The sequence below is a fragment of the Rhododendron vialii genome, chromosome 10a (assembly GCF_030253575.1).
Source record: "Rhododendron vialii isolate Sample 1 chromosome 10a, ASM3025357v1".
NCBI lineage: Eukaryota > Viridiplantae > Streptophyta > Magnoliopsida > Ericales > Ericaceae > Rhododendron > Rhododendron vialii.
This window is the reverse complement of record NC_080566.1, coordinates 9422548-9433314: the sequence shown is the minus strand read 5'-3', so window position 1 is coordinate 9433314 and position 10767 is coordinate 9422548. Positions and strand designations below refer to the sequence as shown.

At 39.7% G+C, this 10767-nt stretch overlaps 2 protein-coding genes across 3 annotated transcripts in view; both read right to left on the bottom strand.

Annotated features, from left to right (window-relative positions):
• LOC131302860 (serine/threonine-protein phosphatase 7 long form homolog) lies at positions 1-3225 on the bottom strand. The gene is made up of 6 exons (XM_058329652.1): positions 3200-3225; positions 2246-2451; positions 1687-1775; positions 1199-1563; positions 935-1004; positions 1-444 (listed from the first exon to the last, which is right to left on the bottom strand). The coding sequence occupies exons 1-6, from the start codon at positions 3223-3225 to the stop codon at positions 40-42; spliced, it is 1161 nt and encodes a 386-aa protein (XP_058185635.1). The 3' UTR covers positions 1-39.
• Positions 3226-5780: 2555 nt separating this feature from the next.
• LOC131302626 (2-hydroxyacyl-CoA lyase-like) overlaps positions 5781-10767 on the bottom strand; it is a 26082-nt gene continuing 21095 nt past the window's right edge. Inside the window, exons 2-3 of one of the 2 annotated variants that reach the window (XM_058329360.1) lie at positions 6485-6793; positions 5781-5896 (exon numbers count right to left, since the gene is read on the bottom strand). In XM_058329360.1, coding sequence (XP_058185343.1) covers positions 5891-5896; positions 6485-6793 — 315 coding nt within the window. In that variant the 3' untranslated portion in view covers positions 5781-5890. The remainder of the gene's footprint in view (positions 5897-6484; positions 6794-10767) is intronic. The other variant, XM_058329361.1, reaches the window with a different exon arrangement.

Sequence of the window (10767 nt, the reverse complement as noted above, 5' to 3'; positions counted from 1 at the left end):
AATTGAAATGTAGAGGAGAACGGAATTAATCAGGTCAATTTATGCCATTTTCTCAAATGAGCAGCCTAGGGTACCAATGAATTGGCGCGTGTGACGTTGATACCACTCCTTATACGTGTCATCGTGATGCATAACACCATCATATGCCTCACCCTGAACAATGTGATCTCGCCGATTATCCCACATTGCGATTGACGCTCCGTGAGTCTCTGCCTGATTATTCGCTCCCCCTCTCAAATCAACACCATGGGGTGCATCAAGTGACCGAGAAGGGGATGGAATAAGTTGGCGCATGCCAAATTGCCGGAGTACCCTATTTGGCTGATGCATCTCTATAATGGCAAAACAAATAAGTGGTGAACTTGTCGACCATATGTCTGAACAAGCCCGACAGTACAACAGGAGTGCATCGATGACACGAGGTGGATATGGTTGCCACACCACCTACATATGAAATTTTGTTAGATACATATATACCAAAATTGCAATGCAAAATCGAGCACGACAAATTTTTTGTGTTGTGCTAAGAATTTTGAGTTATGAAATTAAACCACATAACTAACTCACTTGATCATCTGTTTGTCTATCAAAGGGTTAAAGGTAGTCCCGTAAGACATGAGTGGACAGGTCAGTCGTGCCACCTAAAGTGTCATACAAATTGGGTCAAAAAATAATTATTCTGTAAATTTTGAAATAATTGATGATACAACATATAAAGATAAGAACAAAGATTTATAAATAAACTTGACCACAGCCATATCCATACCGTGTGGTAAGAGGACCATCGGGTCTATAAATAAACTTGACCACAGCCATATCCATATCGTGTGATAAGAGGACCATCGGGTATCTGAAACTTCCCCAAACGACGTGGAGAAATATGTGGAAACCTCTCCTATGCCCATACCTGAAGAAAGAGCATGAAACCACCTACCTGTAACTTATCAACAATGGATGCACGACATAGCTCCCTATATAAGCATCCTAGAGCTGCGCTTCCCCAACTATATTCCCCAGCAGTGTTAATGTCCTCTAGCAGTGAGAGGAACATAAGATGAACTAGACTAGAGGACTTGTCTGCAAATATGGTCCCCCCAATAAGGCGAAGGATGTATGCTCTAGCATGTTGCTCCACCGCAATTGGATCAGCATCCATTGGTAGCACCCCAAACGTTTCATCGAGCCATTTCATATTTACCTTACCCCCATCCCGTTTCCCGGCAGGGGGGTCGCACCAAGCAAATTAAGACACAACGCGTCCCAGTCATAATTGATAGAACCAGTAACCGGTTTACCATCAACGGGTAGACCCAATTGAATGCTAACATCCTGGAGTGTAATAGTCATCTCTCCAGGTCTCATATGAAACGTATGAGTCTCGGGTCGCCACCTTTCCACTAGTGCAGTAATGAGATGCCAATCCAACTGGATGAATGGCACTCGAAATAGACCTCCAAATCCAGCCGCCTGTACTAGAGGGATGATTCGATCATCTGGCAAACCCATGCGTCGGAGAGCAGCCTCGCGACGATGAACAGTAAGGGTAGTAGAATCAGCACCCGACTGCAAAACAAATTCAAAAAGGTCATTACATATAGTCCAAACAGGAACCATCAAAAACTGAAGTTGCCCACAGGCAATAGCATATCTTTTATCAACTCTTTGCATGGACATCTATCTACATACCCCAGTAGACCATACTGAAGTGGACCGATGCCGTTTCTGTCCGCTCAAAACAGTGGCCTCTATCGGGCCAGGCTCCATACCTCTATAATCTGCGCCAACAATATAAAATGAGTTCATGTACATTGACACAAAGCATGATACAAAAAAGGGACACTGAATAGTTGGTTGAGGTAATTGACAAAAAAAATAGTAGATGCACGTTTGGATGAAAGTTACATGACTTTACATAATGGTTAGGTTTTATTACAAGAGCCATGAATTCTGTACCACTTATACATCACTTGTATGCTGGAATCCCTAAATAATGACTGAATAGTAATATTATTAATCGAAATTGAAAACAAATCATATAATTACTGGGAACGGAGAGAGATGTACCTGTTATGAGAGAGAGAGAAGTGGGCGTTGAGGGACAGCGGCGGGAGGATGAGGAGAGAGGTGGGGTTAGGTTCTTTCAGGTCGACAAGCGGCGGCGAGGCGCTCTCAGTCTCGAGACTCGTGTCTTCGAGACGAGAGGTTTAATCTTCTCCGTGCGTTCAAGATGCGACTGACCTCATACCTCGCGAGTTTGGAGTTTTTTTGGGAACAGGCATCGGATGTTCAAGATACGATGTCTTGTCCGCATAAAACTGGCCATGTACTTTACATTGCACTTTCCTCTTATTCGAAAATGACCCTCTAGCCCGGGAAAAAGGAAGAAATCTTTTCACTTCCAAAATTTTCTTTTGTACAGGGAGGGAGAGAGAGAGAGTATGGACAAAGATGCTATTCACACAACAATCCAAAAACAATAACTTACACACTGTAGGTGGATAAATTCAAGTAGTGCTTTGATCAGCACTAGATTGTAATGGCTTCTCGTGCCTCTTGACCGGAACCCTAGTTCGTCGTCGAAACCCTAATCTGCAAAACAGACAAGAAGTGAGCGCACATTTGCCTCTCGTGGCAAAGACCCTTAGGCAATAAACCCTAAATATCAAGGCCCTTAGGCAATAAACCCTAAATATCAATATCAATAAGAAGTAACGTATGAGTGCAATGTATTGCATACCTTTTTCCTCTAGGATTACCTCGTATTTATAGATTTATAGATACTTGCTGCCCAAGCATCCCTGTCGCCCTAAGACTCCTATCTCGTATAGGAGACCCAGGATATCTTGGATTCTCGTTCCCTTATCTATACAACAACCTCTCTCGCATATATGTGGGCCCATACATAGTAGTATGTGTGGAGCCCACATGCATGTGAGAAGTTGTGTAAGTTATTGTGTTTGGATTGTTATTTGAATATCATTTTTGTTCTTCTTCCTCCCTTTCGTGTTCCTCTCTTCTATATCACTATGGAAAAATTTTCAGTGCCGGGTGGGTACCACGTGGTGTCCGTTTAGCGCATCCGAGCCATTCATTATATTTTTGAACGGCTTAAAGTTGTAGAAAGAAAAAGAAGATGAAATTATTTTTTCAGTGTCGAATGGGTACTATACCAGTAACTTGTCTCTCGACTCTCTCTCACAATCTTCCTTTTTCATCCCCTCCCATTTTTATGGCCAAGTCTTTCCAAAACACTCTCTTATTTACAAGTTCACCATGGATGATGATGTTGAAGACAATGACATGCAACCAACTTTGGGATTTACATATGAAGATTTCGCTGAGCAGAATGATATAATAAATCTTACAACCACAAGCACTATCGAAGAAATTTCAGTGCTGTACAAGTCATCAACTTTTACAAATGATTATGGTAATTTGATGGAGAGTAAAAAATGAGAGAAAATAAAGTTCAATTGTTTTGCACTCCAGAGTTTTGTAAATTCATTTCGAAATTAGTCCCTTTGTACTTAAACTTTCTTATAGCACAAGTACTAAAAGTCTAATAATAAAGGTTAGAGCAAAAACTTACTCTTCAAAATACTACTAAATTTTAGTAATGGAAGTGAAAAAAAAAATTACTCCGTAGTACTTTTATGTGTTTGACTAATATATAAAAGGTGAAAATCTTGCAATAAAATACTCATACTAGTTGCTAACTTGGGTGTGTTCCTAATTAAAATAAGTTACTTATTTTTTAAATTAAAGATAATGTATTATGAGAGAATGACCAGTTTCGTAAAGCAAAAAATAAGTAATTAAAAAATAAAAACCTTAACAGAACGGGGCCATACCATTAACATACATAGAATTCTTCGAGGGTTCCGATCTAAAATCAATTGGCAATAGGTGGAGTAGCATATAGAATTTATTAACCAAGTTTAGGTGGCTTAAATGGGTGATGTGGGACAAGTCTAATACTCCCCCGCACGTGCAACCCGGATGCACGTGGATGTGACAGACCAAGAGACCAGGAACTGAGCAATTGACTCGGGCGACAGAGACTCTCCCACGAGAGGTAAAGCCACCCTAGACCTAGTTCTGATACCATGTTAAAATTCTTGGAGGGTTCCAACCTAAAATCAATTGGCAATAGGTGAAGTAGTCTCTAGAATTTATTAACCAAGTTTGTGTGCTTTAAATGAGCGATGTGGAACAAATCTAATAGGATCATGATAAGGAACGAAAATTTGCCTGTATAATGAGACGAGTTATAAGACATTAACAACTTTCACAAGAAAATACAGAGTAATAGTTTTTTGTTTCTGTTTCTAGTAAGAAAATGAAAACTACATAACCATGCCAAAATGAGTTGTTCAAGAGAGCTCACTATCTATCACTCTTCTACTGTTCTCACGCTAATCAAATGCCAGAAAAACGTCACTTTTACGCTTTCTCTCTCTTTTCTTCATTTTCTCTCTAATAAAACAAACCCCATGGAATGGCAAGGTTAGTTAAGAAAAAAAGATTTCGTTTTCTCAAATAATTAAGATGTGTAAAATTAAGAGTCCCTCCTTGGGATTAGACAGCCTTCTTAAACCTTTTGGTGGGTATTTTACTGGTCTCCTGACGATGGAAAATGTTAGAATTGCTAGAGTTGAATCAAATATCATCATTCATGTCGTATCAGCCACCATGTGGTCGCATAATCTATTTTAATTTTGTGTGTCAATTTATTTCTTAAAATGACGAATCTATTGCGATTTTGACGACAAGGCTATTGCATTCATGTGTTGATCGATATATGACATTTTTATAATTTTTCCTGTTTTAATCAACAGAGCAATCTCAATAATTTTCGGGAATAAATAACTAATAAATTTGTTTTTCATCGCCTCGGTAAAGATATACCAATAATCTTGTTTTCATTTGATACCAGTGAATACATGATACTATTAAACAGGTGTGCTATCCTTAATGGATGAGAAATTGGTTTACTCAGTTCATAACCATGGATAAGAGAGAGTTGTCTTTCTCATAATTTCTCACCAAATCACACACAGTGCATGGACTGTTAAGCCTTTAAAAAGGGGTGGTTGCGGTGACGAAAAGAAGAATGGTAACAGAAAGAGAAAAAGTTCTTTCCGGTTGATCCGGACAGTCCCGTGTGGGCCTCCTTCGCACATTTTTTTGGAAAATTCGAACTGTGTATCTTGTAGGATTCGCAAAATAATATATCTACGCAGAAAATCAGCTTGTCCGGGCATCGATAGATATGTCAAAAAATAAGTTTTTACATAGAAAAATGAACAGCCGTGAAGTGTCAACTATTTTTAAAGTTAAATTGTTTGCGGTCGTCCATTTTTTCGTGTAAAAACTCAACTTTTGACATGCCTATCGATGTCCGGAAAAGCTTATTTTTTGCGTAGTTACATTATTTTGCGGGCCCTACAAAATGCACGGTTCAAATTTTCCAAAAAAAAGCTCGAAGGGGGCCCTCACGGGGGCTGTCCGGACAGGCCCCTGTCTGGATCAACCGGACAGAACTTATTCTCAAACAGATTACTTCATTTCCACTTTCTTAAATAAAAGGGGTATCCATACAATTAACCACACAATCTAGATTAAGCATGAAATCTGAACGTAGAATCCATACTCTCTGTAGCTCTATATGGTACAATTATCATGGCCTTGTCCCGCTCTCGCTTGCGCACACAACGTACATAACACAGGACTCCCTTCCGTCGATATTTCAACACCCTCTTAAAAACAAATAATTCAAAAGAAACAAAGAAAGAAGTATAACTCTACAACAAGATCTGACACTCAAATTATTAAACATTGTCGTATTCAGTCCCCAAATCAAATTTTCAGCTCGTGCCTACTGCCTACCTCAGTTCTTGTGCTGAAGTATTAGAGGTGTATACGGTCCGAATTAGTCTGGTTCTCTATAAAACCAGTAACCGGATCATTTCAAACAGTTTTAGAAAATTATGAACCAAAACCTAACCAATATATGCATGAAATCTAATCAGAACCAAACCACAAGACCGGTCTGGTTTTGGTTTTGGTTCTGAGTCCAATTATATCCAATAAGCATCCAAACACTTATTCACAAAATATGAACTCATAAAATTAAAGAAATAGGAAGATACTTTGCTGAAATAGAAAAGGAAGAAAATAAAAACTTTCTTAACAAATGAGATTTCATCTCTAAATAAATTAAGTTTAGCAAGAAAAAGATTAACCTACCAAATTCAAATACATATTTAATTACACACACATGTATTGCTATATTTATCTTAGTTTTAAACGGTCCGGTTCGGTTCTAACCACGGTTCATTAATTGAGAATCAGTAACCGAACCAAAATTAACGATTCTTATTTTTTTGGAACCATAACCTGATCGTAGAACCGCAAAACCGAACCAAATAGGACAGTTCGGTCTGAATCGGACCAGTTTTACGGTTCGGGCGGTTTTTTTAACACCCCTATGAAGTATCCCACTATCAGCACCACAATATGGATCTATTGTGACGTTTATCCCAACTAGCTTCTGGGCTGCAAAAGATTTAGTAAGAGCAAATTTGAGTCCATCGGGTGTCCCGAAAAAGATAACCTTTGCCCCCAATAGCTTCAATAAGGAGATCATAAGCTGCACCAGAGAAAACAAAGTAGGTGCTGGGTCCTCCTTAAAAGGACCTATAATTTCTTCAGGGCTTCTCCTATCACTACCGTAGACACCACTGTTGTTGAAAACTATCACCACCACGGGTAACTGATATAGCACCAATGTCTGAAGAAGTTCAGAAAACACACAATGGATAACCAAAGCTGCAACATATCTTAAGCAAAACACATATCTTCATTACAAACAACGAAAGGATCAGGGCTGGACAGATAAAAAGCACAATAGATTCTCACAGAGACCGCATGCTTATGCAAAACATCTAGATCTCAACATGGCTATTTGACGTAGATTGTAGTGAATGCCTGACCGTAACTGTTCTTTTAGATGTATGTTGTACACCATTCTGCTGCCATGGATCTAGGTCATAGGGAACGGTGGTTAAGCTAAGACGATAACCATTACCGTCAAAATTAGGAGCATGTTTTGGGATGGCCTTCCATTCCCAACAAAATTACTAACATGATTTCTCTTTACTGGTTTGCTCTATCTAGCTAGGTATTCGATATTACAAAAAAAACTTCAGGTTCATGCTCATGTAACTATCCACCTAAGATAATTCAATAGAAACAGGCCAGCTTGAGACCCAGCCAAGGAGAAAATGGCGATCCTAAGAGTGCAGTGTGATGACATATGAACACTAGCAAATTAACTAAGCTCAGCATGATTCGTATACTTGCATGAACCAAAGGAACCCATGCGATCATTTATTTTGAACTTTATGTGCCACCAACTACCATTCAAAGCATAACCTCCCTGCTTGTTTTGAATAGGACGTGTTACATATGGTTCCAGAAGTACACCGAAACATATAAGATTGGCATGCTTTTGAATAAAGCTGCTGCCAGTACAAATTCGCCAGTGAAGCTTCAGTTCAGCTTGATATTACTGTGCGGATAAAGACAAGTGGTTGAGCTCCTCACATCAAGGTTGAGAGACAAACCCAGAAGCACGCTGCCTTAAAGGTTGGTAGCTACTGCTCCAAACAACAAAATCATCTTACAGTTTTTCCTTCCCGCTTTTCTTCAATCTCTAACCAACTTTAACCACTCTTCGGGGTTAAAGCAGTTTTTTCCTGAGTAACATACTTCACTACTTGAATAAAATGGAGTACAAAACCAGTTAGATATTGTTAGAACCATCAAGACTAATGGCTTATGCTTTGACAGACTTGAAAATGAATCCAAACCACAGCTGAAAAGAACACTCCTCACCCTCACTTTAGCATCTACGTCTACTTCCTTAGCACCAATAAAGGAAGATAAAACATGGCACCATTCATTAACTTATGACAATTGCATTATCTGCAACTTGAAGAACTGACCAAGACATTTTTTAGCCGATGATGAAACCTAATCCAATTCAAAGCAAACTACTACGCATTTTTTGTCCAAACCGGAAGTCCGGAAGAATCATAGTAATTAACTTATTGTTTTCAGAATTTTTTATCCTCGAATTGAACCTAATTTTAGCAAGTAACAATAAAATAAATAGGAATCAAAAAATTGCACACACAAAAAGCAAGAATGAAATGATATTTTGAAGTACAATGACATGTTTATACTTCAAAAAGGTGGTTGTATGGCTGAAAACGATTAAATTTATGAGGTGCTCAAATCATGACCGGCTCAAAAATGCCAGTCATTTATAACTATCCAAACTTTAAATGGTGAAGAGAAGTTTGTTATCATTGTTCCCATTAGAACTTAATGGCGATATTTGATTCCGAATCATCAAGGATGACAAGAACCATTTTGTTCATCAAAATTAAAAGGCTCCACCACAACAGAGATTTGGACAATAGGATGGAAACAGGAATGAGCGAGAGGAAAGATATTAGTACACTAAAGGTGCATCAACCCTCAAAAAAAAAGAATAATTTATTATTTGAAATTGTGCCAATAATTTAGCACTTTCCCACTTGACCATTTCAATATGCATACAAACTGCAAAAACAACAGATGAAAATAGTCTGTTGGATGACACTAAAAAACTGTACAGGAACATTACTCGGACAAGCTAGATCAATCATCAAAGTTAGTCTTGACTCTTGGTCTAAGCGTAAAGCAGAAAAAAGATGACTCATTTTTGGAAAAGGATCCATACTTAAGATTTTGGAGATTTTTCATGTTGGCTACAAGGAAAACTGATAAGTGTAGGGAGGTATTCCCGAGCAGATACATTTTAGTTACCAAACACGTGATGTTTGGGAGCACGTGGTAAATACGACTGGACTTATCGCCGAGCAGTACGGTGAACAGCGATATGGACCAGTGATATGAGAAGTCATGGCTTCAAGCCGACTGTTCGGTTATGATACAGCCGAACAGATGTAGTAAAGAACCTAGCACGTGATACGAGTGATCACGGGTTGAAGGCAATGCAATCGATATCCGAATAAATGGTACGTGGGATCATAGTTTGAATATAGACAGGACAGTCATGCTAAACAAGTGTTCGGCAATATGGACCAGTGACATGAGAAGTCAATGGTCCAGAGAGGTTGTACGATTCTCGGTACAATAACATGAGACGTTATTGGACCAGATACAAGGAAAGTGACATGTGATGCCACTGTTCAGATACATTGTTCGGCAAGAGAAAAGCCGAACAGAAGGAGAGCTCCTTAGAAAGGATATGGTCCAAATTGTTTCCTTAGGACCAGTTACATGTGAAGTAACTGGTCCAGACCTTTTGTTCGGCTATGAGACGGCCGAACAAGGAAAGAGGTCCTGTCAGATGATGAAATAGAGGGAACATTCCGGAAGAGTCCAGAAACAGTGGTATTCCGTTAAAGGAATAAGATCCCGAGAATATAGGGTCTGAGAAAGATACCCAATGAGAATGGGATGTTCGGTCAGTAATGGAAAAGAATCCTGAAAGGACTCTTTTCCATAAATTGATAAAGGAAACGAGAATCCTTGATATCCTGGGTTTCCTATACGAGTTGGGAATCCTATGGCAATAGGGATGCTTGGGCACCAAGCATCCGAATGTCTATATAAACAGAGCAAGCCTAGAGGTAAAAGGTACGCAATACGTTGCATTATTATTGCTTTCCTACTGATAATTAGGGCTGAGTTTTCTAGTACGTGATACTAACAAAGGCATCGGAGGGCCTTTGCCACGAGAGGCAAAGGTGCACTCACCCCCTGTCTATTTTGCAGATTAGGGTTCAGACGTCGAGCTAGGGTTCCGGTGAAGAGGCACGAATAAGCCGTTGCAATCCAATTGATCCGAAGCGTCAATTGTTTTCATCCCCCTACAATTGGCGCCGTCTGTGGGAAACGAAAGAATTCCCTTTTGAAATACGACCATGGTGGAAGTAACTCCAGCAACGCCGCATGAACCAAAAGATGTGTTAGACGAGGGAAGGGACAAATCACCACCCGGGGCTCCGAGAAAGCCCCAGGGTGGGAACAGAAGGAACACGAGTAAGGACCGCCCCCTTACCGTGCATCATAACTCCAAAAATAGAGGAGATGGAGATGTAGGGAGGTGTTCCCGAGCAGAGACATTTAGTCGCCGAACACGTGATGTTTAGGAGTGCAAGGTGAATACGACGGGATTCATCGCCGGGCAGTATGGTGAACGGAAGTACGGATCAGTAGCATGGAAAGTCATTGATCTGTGAAGTCTGTTCGACTAGTTAAAGGTCAATGGCAAGTGAAGCCAGTGGCGTGAAACTAAGCTGTTCGGCACATAGTGACATTCTTATTACTGCTTGGACCAGATTACATATGAAGTCATTGGTCCAGGCAGCCTGATCGGCAACGAGATTGCCAAACAAGGAAACAACCCCAAATTAATTGTTGAAACATGGGGAACATTCTGGAAGAATCCAGAGTGTTGTTATTCCATTAAAGGAATAAGATCCCATGAATAAAGGATCTGAGAAAGATACCCAATGAGAATGGGATGTTCGGCCAGTAAAGGAAAGGAATCCTAAAAAGGACTCTTTTCCATTAAACTGATAAAGGAAACGAGAGTCCTTGATATCCTTGGTTTCCTATACGAGTTGGGAGTCCTATGGAAACAGGGATGCTTGGGAAACAAGCATACACGAGATCTATAAATATGAG

Excerpts from the sequence above, each read along its gene's own strand:
- LOC131302860 (XM_058329652.1), bottom strand. The coding sequence starts at position 3,225 with ATGGGAGGGGATGAAAAAGGAAGATT. Across the intron at positions 2,452-3,199 it reads GGGGATGAAAAAGGAAGATT|CATCTTTGTCCATACTCTCT; the intron begins GTGAGAGAGAGT and ends TTGTGTGAATAG. Across the intron at positions 1,564-1,686 it reads CTTCAGTATGGTCTACTGGG|TCGGGTGCTGATTCTACTAC; the intron begins GTATGTAGATAG and ends TTTGTTTTGCAG.